The 12203-nt window shown below is 41.4% G+C and overlaps 1 protein-coding gene across 1 annotated transcript in view; it reads right to left on the bottom strand.

Annotated features, from left to right (window-relative positions):
• The window catches only part of DNAH17 (dynein axonemal heavy chain 17), a 150911-nt gene that overhangs the window by 90714 nt on the left and 47994 nt on the right, over positions 1-12203 (bottom strand). The window contains 9 exon segments of the mRNA XM_032239003.1: positions 1114-1271; positions 2655-2759; positions 3909-4065; positions 4154-4314; positions 6151-6282; positions 6789-6896; positions 7335-7460; positions 10853-11005; positions 11477-11603. Of these exon segments, the coding sequence (XP_032094894.1) occupies positions 1114-1271; positions 2655-2759; positions 3909-4065; positions 4154-4314; positions 6151-6282; positions 6789-6896; positions 7335-7460; positions 10853-11005; positions 11477-11603 (1227 nt within the window).

Genomic DNA, 12203 nt, shown 5'->3' with positions numbered 1-12203 from the left:
GACCACACGTCTTCTGAATAGTTTTTGTTCCAGAGCTATAATTTTACTTAACAATGAACTAAAGGGCCACCATCAGTGAGCTGTTGGACAGCATTACTTGGTCTGTCGTGTGGATGCTTGGGTGGTTTAGGGGCAGGGAATTTTTGGTGTGTGGAGCAGGGGTAGGTTCCTGCCAGTTCTAAACTCTTATATAGAAGAGGTTCCACAAATCTACAGTGCCGTTTAGAACTGGTTCCAGCTCCCTCCCCCTGCCCATCCACTCATCATCAAGATGAAGAGCGAGAGGAGGAATTCTGGGAGTTGAAGTCCATAAGTCTTAAAGCTGTCAAGTTAGAACACCCCTGGGTTTGTTTGTTTTTCTAAAGGGTTAGGGGTGCAAGGATCTTGTAACTTGGCAGCTTTAAGACTTGCGTGCCAACATTTTGGTTGCTAAGCAAGAGCGTTGTTAATTGAGTTTCATCACATTTTACAAGTTGGCCTCACCCACCCAGTCACATGGCCAGCAAGCCACTCCCACCTGGTCACATGGCAGGCAAGACACTCCCACAAAGCAGGCCACACCTACAGAAGAAGTTCTAAAAAAATTTGAAACCCACTACTGGTGTGGAGGGATTGTCATGTGTGCTGGGCCTGGTCTCTGGGTGTTATGTGAATTTCGTTGTATGGGTATACTGTGTATATATGTATAATGACAATAAAGTATTCAATTTGGCAATTTAGGAGCATCTCATTGAGTGCCTTCTTGAAATGGGCATTCTGGGGGACTATGTCCCATTAAAGACTGCCAAAGTAGGCAATCTTAAATATACATTTCCATGTCAAATTCAGCTCTTGCTGATTTAATAGACATGAATATGGACATGTTCTTGTAGTGGCAATATAATAGAAGTAGTTTGCCATCGTTTCTTCTGAGAGATATGCTCATATTAGTCCCAGATATTCCTTGCAGGCCTCTCATCCAAATGCCCCACTTAGCTTCAAAGCCAAAACAAACATAGCCACCTGAGTTTTTGTATTTAATGCTTTGTCTTTCTTTTGAGCCAATTCCCCAAGTCAAACTTTTTCATTATTCAAGCCAACCTACATTTCTTCATTTCATCAAGATATTAATACCTGAACAAAGCTTTCAGATTTTCAGGCAGTTCAGTACGACCTGCATACCCAGGATTCATGGTAATAAACATTCCAACAGTGGGAATCAGAGAGATAATCTCTCCAAGGAAATTGAATGTCTTCTTCTTGGATCGAATAGCATCTTGAACACATTTAACCTAAACAATGAGCAGAAGATCATTTTATTGATTCACACGTGGCTGCATTTGAAAAATGAAGAGCAGTGTACAAATATTTACATATAAATGTATAACAATTCAAACTACTTGGCACTGATAATACCCAAGGCATGTTGGATAAATAATAAACCCAGGAATAACTGCACACTGAAGCTCACACATTCATTTCCCAGGACATTTTATGGCAAATTAGCCATGACTAAAATAATGCTTATGCATCTGAATAAGGCTTTTTGCAAGTTGAAAAGTACCCATTTTTAAAATGCCGCTGTAGGGTTCAGCTATAAATGGCAAATTGTTCACTGTTAAGAATGAGAAGAGAAAGCATTTCCTATGAATAGCTTCTGGACGGTTTCATGTTGTCAAATCTAATGGGCTCTATTGTGTGGTTTTGACAACATCTCACTGACTGCTTGGTTCTGGGCAGTCTCAGCACCCATCAATCCAGTGAGGAGGAATAAAGGAACTCTGGGGAACTCTCTGGGTTCTTTGAAAACAACATTCATGGCAGTCTCATAATCAACATTTGAGACAATCAGTCACATCTACAACTTGTCATAGTGCTACACTAATATTAAACTTATTTCAACGTTTTATGTGAGACAACTTGATGCTTCATGCCGGCAGTAGTAATTGCTTAATTATAGTTAACAGTTATAGGCAGATTCCACTGTAACGATTAAAATTTTGGATATAATCCTGTTTGTAACAGAGCTACCAGATTAGGATTCCAAAAATCCAGACCAGAGGTGGGTTGCTACCGGTTCGCACTGGCAAATTGCGCATGCACCGAGCCGGCAGTAATGCCGGCAGCAACCCACCCCTGATTCAGACCATCACTAATTAGATGGCAGTCATGAAGCATATAAAGCTCCATTTGCTGTTACACAGTGGTTACCTGAAATTTGCAGTTCTGGTCTGGTAGATTTAGCTTATAGAAGCTGCAAGGGATATTATAGAAGATGGAGAAAAAGCATGCACAGAGGTTTCCTTCTGCTTTCTGGGACATTTTATCTGCAGGATTCCATTTATAGGATGTTTGGATCTGATCCATTATTCCTATAGCACTACTTTACCCATACAAATCTTTCATTGTGTGATTGCTCTGCATCATTCGCAGACTTTTACACCGAGTCCTGAACATTTTATTCCTTTGAACAGCCTCCCACTAGCACTTCCATATCTTTTATCTCATCAGAACATAAAAAAGATGGACTAGCTGCCCAGCCTTTTTTTTAGCAGCTGTTGTTCTTGAAACACCCACAAGATAGACATTTAGCTGCAATCATCAAGATGAAATCACCTCCCCTGCTTCTAGTTATTTACACACAACAGTACCGGCCTCTTGTGGAAAAGATTTACCTGTACAGCAATTACTGACAGGACTTCTACTGAAATCCGATTGAATTCATCAAAACATCCCCAGGCCCCGGTTTGGGCCAGCCCTTTGTAGATATTTCCACAGGACTAGAGGGAGAGAGAAAGAGAGAAAAGTTGTTCCGAATGAAGGTTTGGGTTTTCCCCCCGAGGCAAGTATTATTAAATTGCAGTTGTCTTTATTTTGTACACAGTGAAAATAATATGGGCCATACAGTATTGCGGTGTTTGTTGATGGAAATACCAGTGGAATGATGTGATATTTCAATGAACAAGCCCTATCAAGAGTTAGCAAGTAGGGGAGTGATTGGGTTTTAAGGACTAATATGGGGGAGATTTGCAAGTATTCCTAACATCCTAGGGCTGTGATGGCGAACCTGTGGTATGTGGAGCCATCTCTGAGGGCACGTGAGCCGTTACCCTAGATCAGCTGCAGCACGCATGCGCACGCCAGCCAGCCAGCTGATTTTTGGCCTTCAAAGGGCCTCTGAAGTGCTGGGGGAGGACGCTTTTGCCCTCCCAGGCTTCAGGAAAACCTCCGAAGCCTGAGGAGGGCAACAAACAGTCCTACCAGGCATACCGGAAGTTCAGAAATGGACCGTTTCCAGCTTCTGGAGGGTCTCTGGGAGGGCTGGGGGAGGCTGTTTTCGCAAAATGAGATGCATTGTTTTAGAAATGAGTGCTTTGCAAGGGGGAGATACCCCAACCATCACTGATATTTGACAGGCAATTGCCCTCTTCTTAGTACTCACAAACTGCAGAAAACAGATGAGGTAATACCAAAAAGGACATTTTAAAAAAGAAACTGTTGTAAAGCACTCAAGTAAAGATGAGCAGCTTGTTCTTCTTCTTTTTCTTCTTTTTTTTTTGGGGGGGGGGCTGTTTTGAGTGGTATAATTAGTGCTGCCAAATGGAAACAATGCAGATGGAAAATGGTTATTTTACTGCATGGAACTTGGGGAAAAGCCCATTGCTTTAAAGGTAACACAATCTTTGCATAACCAACAAAAATTCATGTATATTTAATTGTAGCTCTCAATGAATGGTTCTCTCATACCCTTTCCTTTGGATTTCTTTTCTAAGCGATTTGCACATGACCCAAATGCGCTAAGTGCTTGTCCTTGAATCGAATCAAAGAAACGATGCGGAAGCATTCATTTAGAACAACAACAGGAGACTTTATAGGATGGAAGCTGTTCTCCTGACCCATATATTTCATTTCGCCCGCTAGATCCCTACCTTATAGTCCATTTGCTCAGAGCAGTTGAAGACATACACCATGATTCCTACAGCCCTGCCCAAGTCTTTGGTTGTCTCGGTTTTTCCTGTTCCTGCAGGGCCTGCAGGGGCTCCTCCCATGATTAAGTGGAGGGACTGGGTCAGGGTGATATAGCAACTGCAAAACACAGGGATTAGGCATGTTATCTTTTGGGCCCGACAGATCAGGCTGTGCCAGGCTCAAATTTGTGAGGGTGAGCTCGTACCGGTCAGTAAGCGGGGTGATCACCAGACGAGGAGTGTTGCCAAGGTATTCATAGGAATACTGGAGTTGAGCATCACAGATATTGGCAAAGCAGTGCCTCTTCTCTTCATCCCAACGGTGCCTAAGTTGGGACTGCCACGTAAAGGCCTGAGAGCTCTCCACCTGTCACAAAAGGAGTGCAATTTAGTTCTGACTAAGGTGTGTGAGGAGGCCCTTACTGGGGTTTACTGAGAAGCTGAGGAAGAAGGGGAATAGCTGGTGGCAATCATTATTATTAATATGAATGACTAAGGGCTTTGCTTCCTTCAATGTGTGTCTTACAGAAGAAGCGAATGAACTGAGTAGCAAGTTGGCGGAGTGGCAGCCATTTTCTCTTGGATGGAGCCAAACACTCTCAGGATGAGAGTTTTCCAGCCATTTTGTTTCATTATCAGCTTTTAATATCCCCTTTTTGCAGCTGTATCAGCTATGTATTTGGGTAGCTTGGGGGGGGGGGAGCAGGAAATAAGATAGCCATGCCACGACTATCTACTAAATTAGGACTGATCCAGAGATGGATGAATGAATAATGATCTTGCTTCTTTGTATGCATGTCTTACAAAAGACATCCATTGTGCCATCAGCTGGCCTGGGATTTGCAAACTGACCACCAACCTTTTATGCACATCTCATTTATGAACATCACAAGCTTCTTAAATAAAGAAGGTTTTCCTCATTATGGATGGATGATAATTCTTTTGCCTTTAGTGAAAGCTAGGTGATCTTCCACGTTCCTCCATTGTTCCATCCAGCTGGAACAATGGTTTGCAGTATTAATATTTTTAACAATGTTCTTTCTAAAGGTTAAAGATAACTCTTGGTGTTCTTTTGTCAGGCGGCTGACTATGTGAACAGACAAAAACCTTTCATACACCGACTTTCCAAGTGTGTATTTTCCAATCATGTATGTTAATGCAACCAAGTGGAACAACCTGTTCTGGATTTCTCATGCCATAGCACCGTGATGGTGAACCTATGGCATGCGTGCCACAGGTGGCACACAGAGCCTTCTCTGTGGATATGTCTGCCGTTGCCAACTACTCTTCTGGTTTCCAGCCAGTTGGTCTTTGTGGGTGCTGGAGCAACAGCCTGAAAATGTCCCCCCAAATGCCCCCAAAACAGGCTGTTTTTTGGGTCATTTTCAGGTCATTTTTCAAGCCCAAAATGGCCTGAAAACAATCCAAAAAACAGGCATGAGTGTGCCAACCAGCTGGTCTTAGGGTTTCCAGTGCTCCGTTGCATGCGAAGATCAGCTGGCTGGCACACATGCACATGCCAGAAACCCGAAGATCAAATGGCTGGCCTGTGCATTCTCACAGTCCAGCTGATCTTTGTGTTTCCGGCACTCGGGCACACACATATCCACACATATACACGCATGTTCTGGTTTGGGCGCTTTGTGCTGAAAAAAGTTCGCCATCACTGCCAGAGCAGATCTTTTTGCCCTTAGTAAATAAGGGAGAAGGTTTCATGCTATTGCCAATACAATAACCGGATCTCTCGGAGATCCGATTATTGAAGTTTTATAGTCAAATTCCGAAACTTTTGACCTCTCAAAGACACACTAAGAGAGGAAGACTTCATTTTATGTTTGGAACAGTCACAATTGTCCTACACATTTTTTTCATGATTGTTCATGCCTTGGAGCAGACTGAGTTCTGTGGCATCTGCTAACTCAAACAATTTGTAGTGTTATGAATGGCCCAACCTCTTTGCTCATTCATTTTTCCACGGTGGATACATCAAATTACAATCCTGAAATCTCCCAGACATGTTCAATGGGGGTTATAAAAAGTGTGCTCCACTGTATCTGAAGTGCCCCAGGCTGGAGGAGACTGACTCTTGCAATTCATCTTTCAACCTGAAATTAAGAAATTTCAGGACGAACAAACAGAACAAAAGGTTTGCTCAAACATGCCCAAGAACAAAATACTGCACAGTTTTTTGTTCACAATATACCTTTGCTAAAATCATTTTGGCAATGACGTCCCTGGCATGCACATCAATAGTACAAATGGTCATAATCTTCATTCTGTCCCCTGGAGATAAGCTCCCAATCAGCAGCGTAATTAAGGTGTTCAACTGGTTAATCTGTGAAGAGGAAAACCAAAGAGATGAAAGGGTTTTCTGATCTCTTTCAGAATGAGCTGTGGAAACTTGTTTGATATAAGTGTATATACACACACACCAGTGGTGGGTTTCAAAATTTTTTAGAACCTCTTCTGTAGGTGTGGCCTGCTTTGTGGGAGTGGCTTGCTGGCCATGTGACCAGGTGGGAGTGGCTTGCCAGCCATGTGACTGGGTGGGAGTGGCTTGCCAGCCATGTGACTGGGATGTGTGGCCAACTTGTAAAATGTGGTGAAACTCACTTAACAACGCACTTGCTTAGCAACCAAAATGTTGGCTCAGAAACTCTGGCATTTGAACCACGCAAGTCTTAAAGCTGTCAAGTTACAAGACCCTTGCACCCCTAACCCTTTAGAAAACTGGCAGAAACCCACCCCTGACACACACATGCACACACAAACGCACTCATGTTCTATCATTGCCCGCACCAATGTTTTAAAGTAAGGTGAACCGAGAGACCTCCTATTCACCTGCTTTTTATTGTAATCTTTAATTGCATTTTCATAGCCTTCTTCCAGTCGTGAAAAGGCAATGCCAACTTCCGTAGTCCACCAGATCTGGGTACATGTTAAAGCAATCTGTCATAGACAAAAACAAATTATGAAATGTTTCAGTCCTGTGAATCATCTACAAACATTGCCCTTGTGGAGGTATGAGTAGTCAGATCTGAAGCTTAAACTTACAAAAAAAGGCTTCTTCTGTCTACCTTTGTATTTTGCTACAATTTCAGCCACTCTGGAGTAGTGGCTGAGATGTTGAGCTAGAAATCAGGAGTGTGATTTTGGGCTGGAAGTTCCTTAGGCCTGAAAGTTCACTGGGTGATTTTGGGCCAGTCCCTCTCTCTTAGCCCAAGTCAACTCACTCACAGAGTTGTTGTGGGGAAAACAGGAGATGGAAGAATTAGGTGTGTATGCTGCCTAAAGAGGACCAAAAATTTAGATGGAATAAAAATAAATGAACTTGGTTCATTTGGTTCTTGCCTCTTTTTTGTTTGAATCACAGTGGTTTTTGCTTACCTGGGCTGGGTAATCAAATATCCATTGTTCTCTTGGCTTTTCCTCATATGTCACTACAGCTTCAGCTATTAGCTGGCGCAAGGTGCTCTGCATTCTCACCATCACTCGGTTTAACCAAACTTCAACCTGGATGTAGACTTTTCAAGTTAGTTTTGTGCATGTTTTAGTGCCTTGAAATACATCCTCCTAAATGTCTGTATTCTAGCTTTCTTTCTTCACCGGATTGTATTACAAAATACAGGTGTAATTTTTACTCATTTGTATCCTCTGCCCTATTTGCAGAATGGTGGAGTGATGATTATGAGAACACAAAAATCAGTATACTACTGTAAGGTTGTTGCATTTTGCTATAGCTAAAAAAAGTAATTTTTGTTAGCTATCCTGATCTTATCCTATACTAGAATTTATCAGGCTCCTCCATGAATTGACAAGATAGCTCCTATTGATATGATTTACTAATAAAATTAAAAAGGCTGAAATTGTTGATCATCTAATAGAATTTCCTCTAACTCGGCATCTACTCTTGTCTGGAAAAAGTCCAGTGTAACTATTTTTTGAGGGACTGATGAGATAAATTGAGAATCAGTAAGTTTTGGTTAAACTTGTGGAAAATATGGTTGTATAACCAAACCTATAGTAGAAAAATTACTGCTGAAGAGCTAGCATGGCAGCCATAATGTTAACCTTCTACATTTTTTGAGAGTGAGTTCGCAAATGTGAGTAAAAATGATCTAAATGAAGGTGTATATTTGGATTTTCAGGAAGCTTCTCACTAAAACCGTAGAAATAAACTCAACTGTCATTAATGTCACTGATTAATAATTAGAGAACAGAAAGCAGGGATTAAGAATAAATTGATTTTTTAAAAAACAAATAAATGTAGTTTTTACACCAAAGGTCTTTTAAACTTTACAACTGATCTGGAGTTAGAGGTGCCACATTTGCTGATGACATCCAGCTATTTAAAGCATACAATGGAAAAGAAATAATGAAAATTTAGCATCATTCGGAGGAAATTTCTGCTAGCAGACGTCCTGTTACTATAAATCACCTAGTGTTCCTTGCTTTTGTGTTGAACTGTCTTTCATGACATGTCCCAGACAGCAGGATTTTATTATTATTATTACTTTGGTTTTTTATTTTATATTGCTTATACATATCAATGCGTGAACAGTTTGATAGATACCTGGGTATCATACATTTTAGTACACATAAACATAATATTATTACTCATAGCAGGGATGGGTTCCGGCAGTCGCTACTGCTGGTTTGCTCATGGCCAGGTGGCGTGTGCTTGATGCACGCTGCGCGTGCATTTGCAGTACAACAAAAATTGCTCTGTGCATGCGCAGAAGCACAAAACAAGATGGCGGCGCCTATGACGCACCTATGGTGTTGCCGGGAGAACTGGTTTAGGGGCGTGGCAGACCTGGGTCACTGCCACTTCCAGTGAACCCAAGCTGCCAAACCACTACCGGTTCGGGTGAACCGATCCAAACTGGTAGGAACCCACCACTGACTCATAGTTATTACATTTCATTTTCATTTCATATTGGTTAAACATATCTAATACTACTGCCCTTCAATTTCTAAACCTCCCTCTTTTTATTACATGTATCTTGTTATGTTAAAATATATGTATTGTTGTTCCCCTCTTATTTATATTTCTATTCTAACTTTTATTCATGTCACTGTTGTATTCAAAAATGTTTCTTTTCTATCTTCCATCTTTCACCTGATTTATTATTCATATTTCACTTATTTAACTCTTCACATCTGTATATATTAAAGTTCCATCCTTCATTCTTTCATTGTTCAGTGTTTCAACATACAATTCTAATATCAATCACAATATCATTTAAACATATAGGGTAGATCTATTCATATTCCTTCCATTCTTCCATTTATCATTTTTCAAAGGGTACAGTCTTACATCCCAGCAACTGCAGTGTGAAGCCACTTCCGTCACTATTTTCAAAGGATATATACTTTCAGGCTTTCTCCTTCAGCTCAGGGTAGAGCAGCTTATATTCAGTTTTAGCTATTCTGGTGTTAAAGGAGTGTTTTCCCTTTCTTCCAGCATGAGCTTTGCCATAAAAATAATTTACCATGATGTGTCATTATGATGATGGTGAGAAGAGGTCAAAGAGTTAGGTCTGCTCAATCTTTGCTGGCCACTGAAGATATTGCAGACATAGTACCTCTTCACTGGCCTCCATGGGTATATTTACTTGAGCTGGAAGAGACACTCAGTTCTTGGCTTTTGCAAGGGAACGTGCCTATATAATGTCCAACCAGTGTTTCAGGAAGCATAATTCAAAAATTATGTGGGTACCCTATATATACAGGTATTGGTCCCTTCTGGAAGAACAGTAGACTTACCTATTAAAAAATGGACTAAGCTTAAAAATCAGGAGATAGAGCCTGATTTTGCCAATTGAATGTTGCTGATTCTGCAACCAATGGTTTGTCACGTCTGCCTATAACAGGGGGGTTTGTCTGGCCATATTTCTCAGTATCATAATTATTTTGGCAATGAAGGATGTAATTTTGCTGGTTGTCATTCATTGTTAGCTATTCCCTGACAGCACTATTTTATTTGGGATTTATGACAGCAGGGTTGAGATAGCAAGCAAGAGTTCTCCCATTTTATCCCAGATTTAAAAAAAACCAACCAAATTGTAGGTGCAGCAGAGAGGTGGGAATCAAGGAGGAGCACAGGCTTAGCATTCTTCCAGAAAAGTGCTAGATATCTGTTCAGAGATAGTGAGTGACACCACTATGGAAGTTATGTGAGGGCCAGTAACCTGCCAAGGTAGCAACTTGAATTAACCAAGCTGCTGGTAAAAACTGTAATTAGTGATTATTTTTTTTCCCCATCAGCAGGTAATGCTACGAGAGGAAAATTATTCAGGGGAGTCCACCCTTCAGTGCTTTTCAAGCGCCCCACATTGAGAAGGTAAGGTCAATATGCTCAGTAGCCTAATCCAGTTGTGAAATTCAATTTTTTAACTACCAGTTCTGTGGGCGTGGCTTGGTGGTGGGTCCTGTGACTGACTGGGCATGGCCAATTCATGTCACTCATGACCATGCCCACTCAGTCACATGCCCCCACCACCACCAAGCCACACCCACAGAACCCAGTAGGGAAAAATGTGTCTATGAGTCCATTCACAGAGAAGATGCAGTTGAAGTACCTTAAAGGGACAGGCTGCAGCAGCTCTGCTGTGAATGGAGTAAGAAACGTTCGGATTGGGTGGGTGGGTCGAGCGGCCGGAAGAGGTGAGCGGTGACAGGGAGACCAGGTGGCAGGGTCACCAGGAATTTTTGCCACCCGTTTGGAGAACTGATACCAATCGTCCCTGCTGGTTCAGCCGAACCAGGCTGAACCAAGAGGATTTCACCCCTGGCCTAATCCTTGAGCAGAACATTGTCTGGGAGTGGAATTGGCACTGTGATATTTTTCTGCCGACTTAAGGTCCACAGGAATACTGCATTTAAAGTGATTTATAACTAACCTGTCCAGAGCAGTCGCACTCCTTGTCAAAATCAACATACTCATCTTCTTTGCTGTACATTCCCAAGCCAATCTTCAGAGGCTGTCCTTCTGCATCTAGCTTGAATTTCAGCTTTGCCATGCTATCAAATAATTTGGACAAATGGCGGGACACCTTCAAGAATTACAACACAAAAGACCAGACAATAGTATTAGAGGTCTGATGAAGACATTAGTTCTTTAAAGTGATCATCACTGTTGAAAGCTTGAAGTAAGCATGCACTGATCAATTGAACAAAAGTGTCTAATTTGAAAACGCCAGTCAAATCTGTGTAAGTGAGCCATTTATGTATTTTCTTCTCTCACTGTTTGATCCCGTGAGGGAGGTCTTTTTATCAGCTCTTAAGTGAGACCCTCTTTTAAGTTGGATTATCAAAATTTAAACCATAGGCTTCACTGAACTACAACCCCTTTCCTTAATTGTTATCAAGTCAAAGAAATTCTGTTCAGTTTCTATTAGTCTGGATGTTTGTATTGGATACATCAACTTTTATGTGGGAAAGAGAACTTAGTCAAACTCCTGACATTCTATTACATATTCCATTATAAGTCCCCCCCCACACACACTCAAGACATTCCATCGTACCTCAACAGGGTCATTACCATTGGACAAAATATCCAGCAGGTCAGCAGAGGATACAAAATAAAATCGAGGGAAAGCCAGTCTCTTGGTTTCCAAATATTCAGCCAGAGCTTTTTCACAGAGTGCCAAACTAAAAAGCAAGCGAGAGGAAAGTAGTAACACCCCTCTTTTTGCCCTCTCTAAGTAATTATCCTTATTCAACACTATTGTTGTACATTGATTTAGACCAGTGGTGGGATTCGATTTTTTTTACTACCGGTTCTGTAGGTGTGGCTTGGTGGGTGTGGCAGGTGAAGGATACTGTAAAATCTCCCATTCCCTCCCCACTCCAGGGGAAGGTTACTGCAAAATCTTCCCACTCCAGGGGAAAGTTACTGCAAAATCCCCATTTCCTCCCGATCAGCTGGGACTTGAAATGTGCATGCATATCTCACCAGCCTCAGGTAAGACGGATGGTGTAGAAATTTAATAAATAAAATAAATAAATTATAGGAATAATACCTAACTTAGAAGCAAAAGGTTACTTGCAAATATGCCCCAAATGTCATATCAGAGGTTGTGATAAACTTGGTGCTTGGGTTATTCTCTGCATATTATCTACTATTGTTCAGTTTAAAGAAATAATGAAATAATCTTCATTGCCTTCACTGCCAACACTTCTAGTTTGAGACAGTACACTGGTCTGAGCACTGAAATACATGATCCATAGCCACTGAAACATAACTCTCCC

This window comes from Thamnophis elegans, chromosome 2, assembly GCF_009769535.1.
Source record: "Thamnophis elegans isolate rThaEle1 chromosome 2, rThaEle1.pri, whole genome shotgun sequence".
Taxonomy (NCBI): domain Eukaryota; kingdom Metazoa; phylum Chordata; class Lepidosauria; order Squamata; family Colubridae; genus Thamnophis; species Thamnophis elegans.
This window is presented reverse-complemented; position numbering and strand designations above follow the sequence as displayed.